The sequence below is a fragment of the Sceloporus occidentalis genome, unplaced genomic scaffold (assembly GCF_023333645.1).
Source record: "Sceloporus occidentalis isolate IW3139 unplaced genomic scaffold, rSceOcc1.0.p SCAF_4, whole genome shotgun sequence".
Lineage (NCBI taxonomy): Eukaryota > Metazoa > Chordata > Lepidosauria > Squamata > Phrynosomatidae > Sceloporus > Sceloporus occidentalis.
The window spans coordinates 52,551,203-52,568,984 of NW_028316984.1; the positions used below are offsets into that span (position 1 = coordinate 52,551,203).

Sequence of the window (17,782 nt, forward strand, 5' to 3'; positions counted from 1 at the left end):
AGTCTGCACCAATATTATGAGTACTATTCTTTTATCTCGGTATTACAAGTATGTAGATTTGCTACAACTTCTTATTATTATATTTTCTTCTATCTCGCCTTTCTCCCAATACAGGGACTCAAGGCGGTGAACAAGTATAAAACAATACAATTTAAAAACAATACAAAATATTAAACTACATAAATATAAAAATTTAAAAAACAATTAAACATTTTAAGGATTAAAACAGTTATAAATTAAAATATAACATATTAAAATACAAACCATTAAAATTTGTATAGCCCAGCATTAAAAACCCAGTCCTTCTCAACTTAATAGGCCTGACTGCACCGGAACATCTTTACCTGGCGTTGCAAGGATAGTAAGGATTACACTATCCTGGCCTCTCTTGGTAGGGAGTTCCAAAGCTTGGGAGCAGCTGCTGAGAAGGCCTTCTCTCTCTTGTTCCCACCAAACGCGGTGGAACAGAGAGAAGAGCCTCTCCAGATGATCTCAGTACTTTGGTGGGCTCATACAGGGAGATACAGTCTTTCAAATAGCGTGGGCCCAAGCCGTATAGGGCTTTATAGGTCAAAACCAGCACCTTGAATTGTGCCCAGCAATGGAATGGTAGCCAATGGAGCTGTTGCAACAAGGGAGCTGCAGCTCTTTGGACCAGCTGAAGTTTCTGAGCACTTTTCAAAGGCAGCCCCACATAGAGAGCATCACAGTAATCCAGATAGGATGTAACCAAGGCATGTACCACTGTGGCAAATCTGACTTCTCCAGTAACGGGCACAGCTGGTGCACAAGTTTTAGCTGTGTGAAAACATTCCTGGTCACCACCGATACCTGGCATTCCAGGCTCAGTGCTGAATCCAAAAGTACCCCCAAACTATGAACCTGAGTTTTCAGTGGGAGTGTAACACCATCTAACACAGGCTGAATCCCTATTCCCAGATCTGTCTTTTGACTGACCAGGAACACCTCTGTCTTGTCTGGATTAAGGTTCAGTTTGTTTGCCCTCATCCAGTCCATTACAGCAGCCAGACACTGGTTTAGAACAACTCCTTTAGGAAAGACATTTCACCCCAATTTAAGTTTCATGTTGGCAAAGAGCCTTGACAAGCTTAAAATACTGTACAAGGATTCTGAATGAAGTCCAAAAGATTTTTCTGATACACACCAAGCACTGCATAACATTTAAAGTATGTTAGAACTCTTTACTGATTTTGAAAATTTGTATTTAGTTAACGTTTATTCTACTACTCTCCCATTTTTCCACCATTTTAAAAACAGCCAGCTTGCTTTTAAAAACAAGGTAAACAATTGAACTGTCTACAGTATGCAACCCTAATGTTAACCCCACAGTACAGCAAATTAGTTAAAACATTCTGACATTACAGGTTCTCCAAAGCCCAACAGTATTTCTGGAAAAGCAAAATTTTACAATTCTGCAAAGGTTTAGATCCAGACAGCCTTCTGAAAATATACAAGTGAAGGGAAAAGCAGCCTCTCCCCACTACCTATATATAAATGTATGGGTAGATGATGAGAAGTGTAAAAAAAATCCTAACACTAGCCAGCATCCAATGGAGTCATTTCAGTGACAGGATTGCTTCTACCAATAGCACTGGGAAGTGCAACCTCTAAACCTGCTCCAGGCGGCTGGGAAAGACTCTGCTTATGGTTATTGGGTGATTGTTTTATTGCTGGTTATCCACTTGCTATGAGGTGGTGTGGATAGCTGTGGGCAGGAGGGTGGGGAGGAGATCCCCATCAAATGGGTGGTCTTCTGCTACCATGATGTTAGTTGTAGGCTAAGGTATTCACTGGAAATAAAGTAGCTACAAACAGGATGGCCAAGACAAAGTCCACAGAAGGAGTAAGGAAATAAAAGGGAACACACAGCATAGGACATAAAAAACACAAACCCAGTAAGAATCACATCCAGAATTTAAAAACCTTGACAGTGTCCCAAAAGCAAATTTTTTACACATCAAGGAATAACATGCAAGACAATCCACTGTTCAACAACACTTCTGAAACAATGCAAATACACTCATCACCAGTGCTTTGACATCTAATTTAACAGGCAATTCTCGGAAGAGTTTGCACTGATTTGTACACAGCTGCAAATGATGAACACAAAAAATTAAATCCTATCTGTTCCAAATAGAAACAGGACATATTTTGCAATGATATGATTATGACACTGATGATTTGATACATAATGTTTTCAATGCATACTCTTTAGAGAATGGGTCAACATAAAATCACAATTCACTGGCATGCAGCACAGTTGCTATAAAGGATGATGGAGTCAGGGGCTTTTCCCCTTAAAAACTGAAAATATCTTAAGAAAATGTTGACTTTCTTGTGTTATTTAGTTAGACAACTGGACTGAGCTACACATCCCAAACTTTTTACATGCAATTAAACTATTGCAATAAATATTATTCATAAAATATAACATGAAATATGAAAGAACTTTTCACAATGCCAAAAAGTGCCTCGGATTTAAAAACAACAATGCATTAAAAAAGAAGCAAATATAGTAAGAGAAATAGAAGCTACTTATTCTCGATTTTGGGCCTTGTTTAACAGAAAAATCTGAATGCTACTTCCATTTTTCATTAAATATTTGTGCTACAGTAAAATAAAAGTAATTGTAACATATTAAATGCTTGGTTTATTTAATAAATTGTTTATTTATAAACCACTTTTCCCAGGATCAATGCGGTGTACAGTATTTCCGAATAAGGTATTCTTAACTTCATAAGTAGCAGTTAATTATCCATTTATGATTACAATATAAAACCACTGGCTTTTCAAAGTACTTTTTTAAGTAAGATTAAGAGACACACAGAATTTTGCATTATAAGAAAAAACACTATTATAAATGTTTGTGTAACATTACAAGTACATCTGTGTGAGATGGCTTCTGAATGTACCAATATTTCTCCCAGCTCCCCATTTTTTTGGAATTGTCATGATAAAGTCTGGGAATTCACGGTACTTAAAAAACAATGGCTTTGCACAGGGAAGGTAATGCAATCAGGAAAATTTGTGTTACTGGCTGAAGAATTTCTTCAAACAAGTCAAAGAAAGAGGTGATGGTAAAAGATAGACAAAGCATGTATAAAAGATTGCTTCAGCTGTTGATACATAATGGGGATGGGTGGTGGTAATAAAAAAAACAGGACATGTCCCTGCTGAAAGCATACATTCACTGCCATAAAACCAGCATGTAGGGAAGATCTTCCCAAATGACTGATTATGGCAACAAAAGGCAGCACACAGTAAGAACTAGTCTTAATAACACTTCAACCTTCTGTTAACAGTTAGTACCCCATGAAAAACAAATATGGTGATGGACAAAGGTTTCTTTACATTGTAGCTTATTTTGAAAAAATTCAACATTCCTATTTTTACCTATTTTAATTATTACTGTTTACATCAGTAGTAAGGGCAGGCTCGATTTACAAACAGATTAGGGAAATAACCAGTCACGTTTAGAAAACTGTTCAGAACTACCCAGAAAAATCTGCCTCTAGCCCAGACTTGGCAGTAGGTGGGGGCCAAAATTAAAATAGGCTAAATTTCTTCAGGCCACAGGTAGGTTTTAATGAATTAGTATTATTTATTTAATAACAATAATTTAATTTAATTATTTTATTTAACTATTAATATTAATTCTGTCCTCCTCTTCCTCTGCCCAGCCCTCTCCTCAGGAGAAAGCCAAGTGGTGGAGGAGCCTTGCCTGTCCTCTTCCTCTGCCTGGACTTCTCCCCAAAAGAAGGCTAAATGATGTAGAAGCCTTGAGGGCTTCTTTGCCCCTCTTCCTCTTCCACCTCTTGGCCTTCTCAGGAGAAAGCCAGGCAGAGGAAGAGCCTTGCTGAGCATTTGCCCCTTCTCCTCCTCTTCCTCCACCTGGCAATCTCCTCAGGAGAAAGCCAAGCAGAGGAGGAGCCTGGCAGGGCAAGTGTTTGCCTGTCCTCCTCTTCCACCGCCGGCACCTGGCCCTCTCCTCAGGAGAATGCCAGGCAGTGGAGAAGCCTTATGGGGTGACCATTCACCATTCCTCCCCTCTCAAGTGGCAGAAGTGCCGTGAAGTCATTCCACATCCTTGTGGGCCACCCAACATTCTTTGGTGGGCCTCATGTGGCCCCCAGGCTATATGTTGTTAAGGCCTGCTCTAAGGGGCTGACAGGTGAGGGCTTAAAAGCAGAATTTCTATGCTAGGCATAGTCAGGTGTTTCTATCTTCTAGCAGTTCACTTGGTTTCTTATGACTGCTTTAGAAAAATGACAACATATTCCATGCTTAAATGCAAAACTGAAATATACTCTGTCTTGATCAACTTGATTTGCCAAATTAATTTTGCATATAACCAGGTTTTATCTTCAAATAGCATCTTTAGAACCCTTCCACACACTTTTAGTTTACAGAAAATCACTTAACAAAATGTCTATCAGATCATGTACTAGAGAAAATAAAAAGCTTGCTTTGCCATTTTAATTATATATTGGAACTGGTAAAAAAAAAACCCAACACCACCTGATCAGCTAATTTTCAATCTGTGTATAACACAATTTTATAAATAAATGGTGGGAGGGGAAACAAGAACTGTGTCTGGACAGGTTTTGGTCAAGTAAAGAGCTTACTCAAACGTAGGGCTGCTCATTAAACATTTCAACATCCAGGATTCTCGTGTGCTGGTACATTGAAATAAGTATGCTCACTTATGTGCTCAGTGGAGTGGGTGTACCTGCAGAGCAACTGCACAGCTGAAGTGGCTTTCAAAGTTATGGTATCATTTTGGCACAGTAGATAGTTGCAATGATTTAGTCCTCATCAGATTATATATAAACTGTCCCTAATTGTGACATCTTCCAAGGCCATATTGAGTGTTCTACAAGAAAGAAATGAGTAATTGGTGAAGGTACTGAACAGGATGGTTCTGATGACAGGACATCTGTGGAACTCCCTTCCAAAGGGGTTTACTGTGGCCCTTTCTCTTTTGGCTGTAGTCAATCAGTTAAGACATTTTTTATTAAAGGAATATGATTTTCCATTTTACCTAGCTCTTTTAAAATCTGTTTGGTTTTTTACTTTGTATTCCCTTTTTAATTGTATTCATTTCTTTTGTTGTAAATCACCTCAGAGGCTCTTTTATTTTAAGGGCTTAAAGATAATACAGAAATGCTTTATCAATAAAATAAAATGATTCTGAATTGGTCAGCTGAGAGAAAACAAAGGTAGTGCTCTCTTAAAAAGGGAAATGGCTAAACCACAGCAGTTAATATACTAAAGGATCAGCCCACCGTGCAAAATTTCACGCAGTCAAAAATATGCCTACAAGCTGGTGCAAATTTGACAAGAACGTGCCTTGGCAAGACTTGCATGTGTCAAGAATTGCATGTATCCAGAACATGCCTTTATTCTCTATTTTTCATTCACAGGTTTACACTGAGCCATACTTCTACAATGCATGTAAAAGCCAGCATTATCAATACATAATTCTTGATGTAACACACAGTCCTATGAAATCAGTACTAATGGAAAGCCATTTCAAAATTAATTTTCTGATTTACTTACAGCCACAGGCATCTCTAGTGGAGTGCGGGGCATGCAATCCATGCCAAGTGACACCATAAGCAGGGGTGACACCACTGGTCCCCAAACACATGCCCTTTTGATAGAAACAGGCGGTGGCATTCATCTGTGTCCCTCTTTAAAACACTGAAGGGATAGTGTGAGCGGGGCATGGCTCAGTGGGAGGAAAGGAAGGAGACCAGGGTTTTTTAAATTAAAATTTAATAAAAAAAAATTAAAGATATTTTAAAACGTTTTTTAAAAAAATCACATCTTACCAACAGTTTACTTTAACTACATGAAACTATGTCCATGTAAATACATGTACTGTGAGTATGATGTTGTAATTTAAAGGTATAATTTTAATTGCTAGTTGTTTATGTCACAACTATTACCATTGCATTAAGTGAAATATGGGAATTATGAATTATGAGTACCATTAGAACAAAAACATTACTAGGAATTCTGTATGGTGTGATATGGAAGGAAGATAATGGGGGCAGGCGTGACACTATAAATTAGCAGACCAGGTGACCCCCAACCCTTGTGACACTACTGTTTATGTCACAGCTTTAAACTAATGAGTATTTGATGCAATTCAAGGAAACAAAAATAATCCTCATTTGTAATATGAAAAAACAGGTGTACATATCATATATCAGCATATCTACAGAACAAGAATTCTTTGAAGTCTTGAGCAAATGTAATACTTTATCTGTGTTAAGCATCTGCATAAAATAGGCATTTTAAAATGAATTTTGTGTTTAATTGTATCAGCATTCACCCAGTGCATCACTACTATGACATCACTTTTTAAATACTGATCTCATCAAGTTCCCATTTGCTGTTCTACAGGGCTCTGACTTTATTCAAAGGATCACAAAATTGCTAGTGCAAGGAAAACATAAACGTATATATGTTCTATCCATTTATCCAGAAATGCAAACGCCAAACACCTTTGGGAGTGGAAGGGCAATGGTGAGATGGTAAAAGTCATATAACTACACACCTGTTTACTGACTGTTGGCTGGATCACCACCCACAAGATGGTAATAGAGAAAGGTTAAGCAGTAAATATCAAATGTGATTGCGCCAAGATGTACACATGGTCTCTAATATTTGTCCTTTAACTGAAATATATTTTAGCCCTCTTGTAAAACAATCCATATGAAGTTTTTTGTATTACAATGGAATATATTCACACTTGACTATCCTGAATTTTGCCTCTATTCTTCCATTCACAGAGGGATCTGGGATCGAGTGAAAGCGATCCCTTGGCAAAAAAGGTACTTTGGTAATTTTCATGTATCATCCTCTGCCCTGAAAGCTCCCTAGTCCCTGTGCTATTTCAGAGAATCCTCAAATATCTAGCACAGGTTTTTAGGGGGCAGAGAAAGAAAGCATAGGGAAAAAATTCCATCCCAGCTCAAAAAATTCTGCTGAGCACAAATCTATGTTTATCCCGATGTATGGCTGACCATATGGTACACACACAAAACAACACTCACACAGGATTTAAGATCAGCGAAGAATTCTACTGTCAACATGTCAATTCACATTTACTATTTATCATTTTAAAGAGGGCTGCTTTAAAAATGGAATATAAGGAAGAAAGTTATGCAAATCTGTAAGAAAGAAACGTATGTTTCCCAATGCCAGAAGGCCCTGAGCCAAAATTGGAGAAATGTAGTGCATAGTTTCAAGTGAAAACATAGTTAAAAGAACGTAACATAAATCTAATAGAATGGAAAGAATCTGTGGGGTATGGTTGTCTCTGTTCATACAGAGAAGGGTATCCTTTATATTGAAAAGGACATGCCCTTTGATAAACCTGAAACCTTTAAATGGGCTGACTAGTTCAGAGAATCACCTCAGATAACAACAGGAGGCATAAAAAGTAACCTAGGCTGGAGACATGGTTAAGATAATTTTGAGATTTAAAACTAAGCATGGGAGGTATTCAAAACAGATAACGTTATAATAATGGGTAGTTTAAACTACCATCATACTGACTGTTCAAGATGCCTCAAAAGACTGCAACTGGGTGCCATCTCCACCTATTCATAATGAAGTAAAGGGGTGGAAAGAAAGTAAAAAAAAAAAAAGACATAGCAGGAAAGTGTTGTTGTTTTTAAAGGAAAAGAAAGCTTAAGGCAGTAAAGAGAACAAGATAGTAAACTTTTAAGAAGAAAGAGTAAAGCAATAAATAGACCATTAGAAGTAAAGGAGGGAGATACCTGAGCAAGCTGCAATAGGCAAGTTAGGAAAGAAAAACTGAGGAGGGAGAGAGAGCAGTCAGGCTGAAATAAAGACTGTGGCCTCTGAACTATTGGAATGAATACAACTCATGTGGTTGTGGATTCTGTAGCATCCCCTGTAGTACTTCTAGGGGATGAAAGTACGGTCGGCCCTTCTTATACATGGATTTTTATACACAGTTTGAAAATGTTCAAAAAAAGTATAAATTTCAAATATCAAACATTGATTTTCCATTTTTTATAAGGGACACCATTTTTCTATGTCATTATATTTAATGGGATTTGAGCATACACGGATTTTGGTATACACGGGGGATCTTGGAACCAAACCTCAGCGTATAACAAGGGTCCACTGTATAGTTTTACTAACTAGAAACAGTGATCACAATTGGGGTTTTTTGGTGGGTTTTTTGGGCTATGTGGCCATGTTCTAGAAGAGTTTGTTCCTGACTTTTCGCCAGCATCTCTAGCTGGCATCTTCAGTGAATGCTGGCATGGAAGTGAGTGGAATATATATATACTGTGTGACCCTGGGCTGGGAGGAGTGATTTCCATGTTAATCTGTGTACTGCTCTATTGCTGAATGGCTAGGCCTCAGGGTGGGACAACAATGTCTTTAAATGCAATTTATTTAGGGAAAATGGCAGGTAACTCACATTTAACTTTAATGAAGAACTGGTACAAGGGGGAAGCTCAAAGGGAAAATCAAGAGTAAAAAATGTTTCCAAAATGCTTGGGAATCATTCAAAAATCACAATACTAAATGGTCAAATGGTCAACCAGACTGTATATCATAGGTCAATAAAGACAGCAAAATGTCATGAAGTCCTCCCTCAACATGGTTAGTACACAGCTTGGAAGAAGAGATCAGAGAGAGATGGGGTGGTGGTGATAGGGTAGGTATGTATCCTTTAAAAACAGAATCTCTTGCTCAAATAAACTTGTATAGAGTAAACTAAAAAAGACAATTGTTGTTGTGTGCCTTCAAATTGTTTCTGACTTATGGAGACCCTAAGGGAAACCTACCATGGCGTTTTTTAAGTCTGAGAATGTGTGACTTGCCCAAGGTCACCCAGTGGGTTTCCACAGCTGAGTGGGGATTCGGACCCTGGTCTCCAGACTCATAGTCCAATCCTCAAACCACTACACCACATTGGCTCATTAAAGACAACTAGGGATACAAAAAAGGGATTATGAGAAACTTACAACTAACAGCACCAAGAACAACAATAAATAATTATTTGGATACTTCTAAAGCAAGACACCAGCTAAGAAAGAAGCTGGATTTCTTTTAATTATAAGGTGCACAGAAGATCTTTGCAGAGAAAGGATTCATTTCCTGTCTTTTGACTATTAAAGATATAGGACAGATGTCCATGTCTGATCTGAAGTTTCTAAAATTGAGAAATTGGGACAGATCAGGATTTAGAAAGAGGAAGTTGTAAACCATGTTGTCAAATTAAACACATGGAGACAAACAGAGACGCTCATAGAAGATCAAAGTCAACTAAAATAGCAAAATTACTGAAAATCAAACTCTTTCAGCCTCAGAGGATGGCAACAGTAAGTCCCTTCTGATGAAATTTGCCAAGAAAAACCCACAATAGATTGGTCTTAGGGTCACAGTAAGTTGGAAACAACTTGAAGGCAGACAATGGGCCCATTTCCACTAACCTGTAGATTCGATTCCTGAATCAAATCCTGAAAGTGGTTCATCAAACAAAGTGGTTTCTTCTATGTTTGTGCCAGTTTCAGGATTCCTTTCAGGAATAAAAATGCCTGTTTTGACAGGCTTCTTTTGACATGGCAGGAGAGGCTTCCCCAGCCTCTCCTGCCATGCCTCCCTCCATGCGTCTTCCAACGACGTCAAGGATGGAGGCACGTCCATGGAGCCCTGGGCACCGCCAATGCCACCTCCATCCTACATGCTGCCAGGGCTCCTTGGATGTGACTCCATCCTGGACATCGTTGAAGGATGGAAGCATGTCCAAGGAGCCCCGGCCGGCAGCCTTCTCCACCACCACTGCCACCGCCGAAAGGACAGATGCAAGCGGCGGAGAAGGAACCTGCCCCCGTCCTCCAAGCCTGCTACCTCTCTCCTTCCACCCTGGCCTCCTTCTTACTGGGGCTGAGAAGGAGAGGGAGGCCAGACAGCGAGGAGGAGGAGGAGGAGAGGGCCAATGGCAAGCCCTGACAGCCCCCGCTGCCACCACTGGGACCCCCAGGCAGAAGGTAAGGAGGGAAAGAGGGAAGGAGGAGAAGGAGGAGGGGAGGGAGGGAGGGAGGGAGGAAAGAGAGATGGAGAGGAAGGAGGGAAAGAAGGGAGAAAGGAGGGAGGGAAGGAAGGGAGGAAAGAGCGAGGCATTGCTGGGGTGGAGAGGGGCTGTCCTGAGTTTTCACTGGGCTGAATTAATTTATTGTCAAATAAACCTATTCAGCCCAAAAAGGAGCGGGAAAACCCAACTCCTTTTAGACTCAGGTTAAATGGGGGAAAACTATGCCCCCACCCTTAGGAATCGATTCCAAATTGATTCCCAAGTGGGAACCATAGTGGTTTAAACCAGATCGTGATTCCACACAATCCGATTTAAACAATAATGGGAATGGGCCCAACAGTAACAAATATTATTGTTTAATATAACCTTAACACACATTCAGCAATGTAAGTTTCAATGTTAGTATTTAGCACTGCATTATCATACTGTGTCTTCTTTTAATTACTATGGTGTTTCTTTTTTTTAAAAAAAAACAACATGAGATATGATTTAAATTAAAAATTGTTTTTAAAAAGTTACCACTCTGGTCTCTTCAAATCTAAGCATAGGTATGGTTTGAACACTGGACTACCCTTCTGGAGACCACTGTTTGAATCCCCACTCAGCCATGGAAACCCACTGGGTGACTTTGGGTAAGTCACACTCTCTCTCAGACTTTGAGGAAGGAAAAAGGAAACCCGCTCTGAACAAATCTTTCCAAGAAAACCAGTAAGTCAGAAATGACTTGAAGACACACAACAACAACCACCAAAACAATAACAATGGGTGAATGGTGAAGTGGCTAATGTTTTGGCAATATAAGAATGCTTTAAGGTGGTTAGAACCTCTTCTGAGGTATCTGACAGCCAGAAACACATGGCTTCTACTTCTCCTGTTCTTAACTAGACTACTGTTTCCAGATTACTTCACTATTTATTCTTCTTCCATGTACACAAATTTTTGAACATAATCTGCTGAATACTTTTTCAGGAGTTAAAGTAAACTAGTAATCCCTCATATCTGTAATTACAACATTATAAAATTAGTAACTACTGAAGGAATCATGTATAAAGAATCTTGCCTAACTGAGCTGAGGCATTTAGATATAAATTATCCAATACCATAATGGTGTGGCAGGACTTTGCCCTAAGTACTAACAAGTCTCAATCTCCCATTTCATACTATAGTAAACTTAAAACTTGAGTGAAATAAAACTTTTAATCCACTAAGTCTTTGTCTAGGATTTGCCCTATGTGTTTCCAATGCCCCACAGTAAAAAACAAAACAATTAAACCCTGTCACCTATACTTTAAGCAAGAATGTCCAACAAGTATTCATATATCCCATTTTGTAATCATTGGCATTGCTAGGTGTATTTGATCATGTACTTCTCAGCATGTAATCTCAGGGTAGGTTTTAACAAAACAGAATGAAAATATTTTTAAAATCTCTTAGAAATGCTCATGTTACTGATAAACACTACATCCAAAACCATGTCTGACAGCAACATTCTTGGAATTTTAAACAATATATAGAACTCAATGTAAAAGCCAAATATTATAAGAAACAACAATTTAACAAATGGAAATCAAGGCCTTCAAGTTTAAGAGTACTATTTCATACTGGTTTGATAATGTTTAATTCTAGAAACACTAACTTCTATTCACAATGTTCACCTGTACAGCTTCAAAACTTTATTATCTAATAATGTATGTGCCTGGGTAGTAATTTAAGAGATAGCTAGTTTCTGAAGTTTAAATTCTAAGACTATAGACTACAATCTGCTTCGATATATGTAACCTTTTAGAAGTAAGATACTGACATCTCCTCGGTGAATAGAAAATATTTCCATCAATGCAAACAGAAAGGAAAAGCAGTGACTTTTAAACTTAAACCAAAAGAACATTCAGGGCATTACAGGAAATGAATAATCATCGCCCAAATCTAATCCAGACCAAAATAATCAACTTACCTGGGTTGGTACAAGTACTGGAGGATATGCCAATTTATGGTGTCGGTACATCCAAAATGAAAACAGTATGATAATTGCAATTCCCATTATAGGCACAAGAGAATAAAGCAAGGTACTGAACAAGGGCGGTTTAGGTGGGACAGGATTGGAAGTAGCTGTAAGAAAAAGTAACAATTAGTCTTGTGACAATCTACTACTAATGCAAAGGACAATGAAGCAATTCTTAAAAGTTGGCGAAACTGAAGTATTATACAAAATATAACATATCAGTTGTTTAAAAAAGGTTGAACATTTAAAAGACATCAACTGGAATATCAACTTGCATTTAAAATGCTTTCATGAAGTGCATAATACTTGACATATTATAAGACTTGAAAGCTTGCAATGTATTTCATCAGCAGAATTTGGCCTAGTAAGGAGCATTATTTTCTCTCTTACACATCAGCCTCTAAACCAAGAAAAGCTGACCACAAACAATTTAAATGTACAATTGCAATTTAAAAACCCTTTAACACTACTTATAATAGTTCCATTAGTTTTGAATCTGAGTATTATGATAAAGCTTTATTTAAAGGAGCTTTATCAACAAGAATTTTAAGAATACTTGATTAAACCACGACACAGCAAATGAGAAGAGTGCAGTTATACCTCTTATATTAAATATTAGAGGAAAGAAGTTAGTGTTGCACATTGAACTACTAGTTTGCATTAATGTCATGATGTAGCTGCTTGTGTTTGTCATTTCTATTTTCAGAATTTCATTCCATGCAAGGCCTGGCTCGTTTCAATAAACTGTAATTTAATCAGCTTCTTCGTAAAGATATAAAAAATGGAAGCTGACACTTCCCACTTCCACCTCATAGCTATACCAGAGAAAGGAAAAGGGAAGAATGCTAGACTGAAGTTAACTAAGCCACTCTTGTTGATGCGCTCAACCACACTATTCTCCTTTTGACTGTGATTCAGTGACCAGGCTAGGCAGGTTAAAAGATCTTTATGTAGTGAAGATGGATTAAAAGGGACCTGTTAAATCATAGAGTTGTAAGAGACCACAAGGGCCATCCAGCCCAACCCCCTGCCATGCAGGAAATCCAAATCAAAGCATCCCTGACAGATGGCCATCCAGCCTCCGTTTGAAGACCTCCAAGGAGGGAGACTCCACTACACTCCGAGGAAGTGTGTTCCACTGTCGAACAGCCCTTACTGTCAGGAAGTTCCTCCTAATGTTGAGGCGGAATCTCTTTTCCTGCAGCTTGCATCCATTGCTCCGGGTCCTAGTCTCTGGAGCAGCAGAAAACAAGCTTGCTCCCTCCTCAATATGACATCCTTTCAAATATTTAAACAGAGCTATCATATCACCTCTTAACCTTCTTTTCTCCAGGCTAAACATCCCCAGCTCCCTAAGGCGTTCCTCATAGGGCAAGGTTTCCAGACCCTTCACCATTTTAGTCGCCCTCCTTTGGACACGCTCCAGTTTCTCAATGTCCTTTTTGAATTGTGGCGCCCAGAACTGGACACAATATTCCAGGTGGGGCCTGACCAGAGCAGAATATAGTGGCACTATTACTTCCCTTTATCTAGACACTATACTTCTATTGATGCAGCCTAAAATTGCATTGGCCTTTTTAGCTGCCGCATCGCATTGTTGACTCATGTTCAACTTGTGGTCTACTTGGACTCCTAGATCCCTTTCACATGTTGTCTCCTTAAGCCAGGTGTCCCCCATCCTACATCTGTGCATTTCATTTTTTCGCTCTAAGTGCAGTACCTTACATTTCTCCCTGTTGAAGTTCATTTTGTTAGCTGTGGCCCAGCTTTCTAGTCTATTCAGGTCATTTTGAATTTTCATCCTGTCCTCTGGAGTATTAGCTATTCCTCCTAATTTGGTGTCATCTGCAAATTTGATAAGTATTCCCCCAATTTTTTCCTCCAAGTCATTGATAAAGATGTTGAAAGTACTGGGCCCAGGACAGAGCCCTGTGGGACCCCACTGCTCACTTCTCTCCAGGATGAAAAGGTGCCATTGTTGAGCACCCTTTGGGTTCGGCCGGTCAACCAATTACAAATCCACGTAACAGTTGCCTTGTCTAGCCCACATTTTACAAGCTTGTTTGCAAGAATGTCATGGGGAACCCTGTCAAAGGCCTTACTGAAATCAAGATATACTATATCCACAGCATTCCCTTCATCTACCAAGCTAGTAATTTTATCAAAGAAAGAGATCAGATTTGTCTGGCATGATTTGTTTCTCTGAAACCCATGTTGACTTTTTGTGATTATGGCAGACTCTCTGTTTAATTATCTGCTCTAGAATCTTTCCTGGTATTGATGTCAGACTAACTGGCCGATAATTGTTTGGATCCTCTTTCTTCCCTTTTTTGAAGATGCGGACAACGTTTGCCCTCCTCCAGTCTGCTGGGATTTCTCCTGTTCTCCAGGAGTTTTCAAAGATTATTGCCAATGGCTCCGATATTACATTTACCAGTTCTTTTAATACCCTTGGATGTAGTTCATCTGGTCCTGGCGATTTAAATTCATTTAGATTAACAAGGAATTCCTGTACTATCTCTTTATTTATTTTGTGCTGAAATTCCCCTATTCTGTCCTCTGTTCCTTTATCCTCAGGTTGAGCACCCTTTGCCTTTTCTGAGAAGACCGAGGCAAGGAAAGTGTTGAGTAATTCTGCCTTTTCTCTGTTAGCATTTTGCCATCTTCTCCACGCAGTGGTCTTACCGTTTCCTTCTTCTTCCTTTTGCTGTGGACATATCCATAAAAGCCCTTTTTGTTGTTCTTAACCTCTCTAGCAAGCCTGAGTTCATTCTGTGCTTTAGCTTTTCTGACCTTATCTCTACACTTGCTAGCTATTTGTTTGAATTCCTCTTTGGTGATTTCCCCATTTTTCCATTTCTTATACATGTTCCGTTTAAAATTTAGCTGAGCTGAAAGTTCCTTGGTCATCCATCCTGGGTTCTTGCGACACCTCCCATTTTTCTTTCTCACTGGAACTGTTTTAATTTGTGCCTTCCGTATCTCCCTTTTGAGAAACTCCCATCCATCTTGAACTCCCTTCTCTTTTAGTATTCCTGACCATGGGATCACCTGAACATGGGATCATGTTATCTACAGGCATATGGATATCAATTTTAAGCTATTTTCATTTGTTTTAATTATGTTTTAAAATCTGAACAAACCTTTTTTAAATTGACAAATTAGTACCAACAGAAGTTAACTGTAATGGTAGAACAACTTTCCAAAGGTGGAAAATGGACAGCTTGCATACCTGTAATGGTATTTCTTCGAGTGGTCATCTGCGAATACATACAAATGGGTTATATTGCGCCTGCGCAGTGCTGCTCAGACAACTTCTGGAATCACTGGGCAAAGTTAACTTTGCAACTTTTTGGTGTTAGCTCCGCCCACCCTTTATAAGTCCCCTGCGTTCCCGCTCTTTCCCCAGTTCTGAAATTTACGCTGCTTAAGCGACATGAGAATGAGGCAATGTAGAGTAGAAAACTGAGGGGAGGACAAGTGGGATTTGTATGTATTTGCAGATGACCACTCGAAGAAATATCGTTACAGGTATGCAACCTGTCCTCCTTCTTCGTGGTCTCTGTGAATCATACAAATGGGTTAGACTGACAAGATTAGGTGAGTGGCGGAGGGAGTGTCATGACACCAAGTAAGGTTCAAATAGTGCTGTGTTTATTAACCATAATAAAACATTGAACCAAAAACTGTGTCAGTTGTATTCAGTACTTCAATAAACAGTACTTCAACATGTTCAAATCAAAAGGCACAAGGTCATGCATGACCTGTCTGTAAACCTAAGAATGCTGTAAACCAAGCCAATTCTGGCAAAAAGACATTCCCTTTCAATAACATGACAACAAATGAAATGCAGTGCAATCAGTGTAAACCTGAAACCAACACTGCCCTCCCAAAGGCTGCATCCTGTTTGGCCCTGGTGTCCAGCCAATAATGTTTGATGAAAGTCAAGGGCTGGGACCAAACAGCAGCTTTGCAGACATCCTCCAAGGAGACCCCAGTCAAAAAAGCGGAGAATGTCGCTACCGCCCTAGTTGCATGGGACCAAACCCTGGCCGGGAGAGGTCTGCCCAACAGTTCGTAGCAGAAGTGGATGGTACCAGCCACCCATTTGGAAAGCCTCTGCGCAGTCACAGGCAGTCCCTTCTTTGGTTCCGAGTAGCATTGGAAAAGTCTCTCAGAATGTCTCGAACCTGTAGTTCTGTCCAAATAGAAGGCCAAAGCCCTCTGAATGTCCAAGGTGTGCAAGCGGCATTCAGTGTCAGTGGTCGGGTTCGAGGCCAGGGTCAGTAAAACAATGTCCTGACACATGTGGAAGGCAGACACCACCTTATCCAAAAAGGTAATGTCAGTACGGAGGACCACCTTGTCCTCATGGAACCTAAGGAAAGGCTGTTCCCTCCGTAAGGCACAGAGTTCACCCGCACGGCGGGCAGAGGTGATGGCCACAAGAAAGGCTGTCTTCCAAGTCAACAGCTGCAAGTCAGTTGTGGCCATGGGTTCAAAGGGCTTGGATTGCAGAGCAGACAGCACAGCGTCCAAACTCCAAGCAGGTGCCGGTACTGAGACCGGAGGATGAAGGCTGGTGCAACCTTTCAGGAAACTTTTCACAAGAGGGTCCCTGAAAAAAGATTTGCCATCAAACTGGAAATGGGAACAGATGGCAGAAAGGTAGCACTTAATGGAAGTGAGGCATAGCCCCGAATCCAAAAGTGTCATCAGGAACTCCAGCACAACCGGTGTCATCACTCGGGATGAAGAAAGGCCTCTTGCAGAGAGGAAATTCAGGAACTTTTCCCATTTGAAAGTGTGGGATCTTTTGGTGGCAGGCTTTTGGACAGCCAAAATCACCGTCTGTACCAAGGGAGGTAGCGAGTCTAGGGACGGAGCCTCCACGCCACCATTGGCAGGTTCTCAATGTCTGGGTGATGGACTCTACCATCCTGGAGAGTGAGGAGGTCCGGATGGAGCTCAAGACGGAGAAAGTCTCTTCTGGAGAGGTGGGGCAGGGACGGAAACCATGGCTGCCTTGGCCACCAGGGAGTGATGAGGATGGCATCCGAGCGGTCCCTTGTCATCTTGGACACCACTCTGGTGATCAGCGGGAATGGAAGGAAGGCATACAGCATCTCTCCTGACCAAACGAAGGCGAACACGTCTCCAAGGGAGTTCTCATTGCGCACTCGGGAACACAACTGGGGACAGTGGCTGTTGACAGCGGTCGCAAAGAGGTCAATCCGGGGAGTTCCCCACCAACTGAAGAGGTCGTTGACTGTCTTGGGATGGAGCCTCTACTCATGGCAGACGGTGGAAGACTTGCTGAGCTGGTCGGCCAAGTCGTTCTCCTCTCCTGGCAAGTGAATTGCTTGGAGCAGAATCCCTCTCGGGATGCACCAGTCCCAGATGCAAAGAGTGATGTTGAGCAGGGTCCGTGACTTGGTGCTCCCTTGCTTGTTGAGGTCGTACATGACGGTGGTGTTGTCCGTCAGCAGAAGCACTACCTTGTTGGCAAGATTCATCTCGAAAGCTCTTAAGGCCTTTTCCACAGCCAGCATCTCCAAGGCATTGATGTGGAGAGACTGTTCTGTGAGAGACCACCTGTCCTTGATGAAGAGGCTTGACATGTGGGCGCCTCAACCTTCCATGGAAGCATCTGTGGTCAGGGTGACCTGAGG

At 40.4% G+C, this 17,782-nt stretch overlaps 1 protein-coding gene across 3 annotated transcripts in view; it reads right to left on the reverse strand.

Moving 5' to 3' along the window:
- Positions 1-17,782, reverse strand: part of ACVR2A (activin A receptor type 2A) — a 77,522-nt gene that overhangs the window by 20,774 nt on the left and 38,966 nt on the right. For all 3 annotated transcript variants that reach the window (XM_089520066.1, XM_089520065.1, XM_089520067.1), the window contains exon 4: positions 12,063-12,217. In XM_089520066.1, coding sequence (XP_089376192.1) covers positions 12,063-12,217 — 155 coding nt within the window. The remainder of the gene's footprint in view (positions 1-12,062; positions 12,218-17,782) is intronic.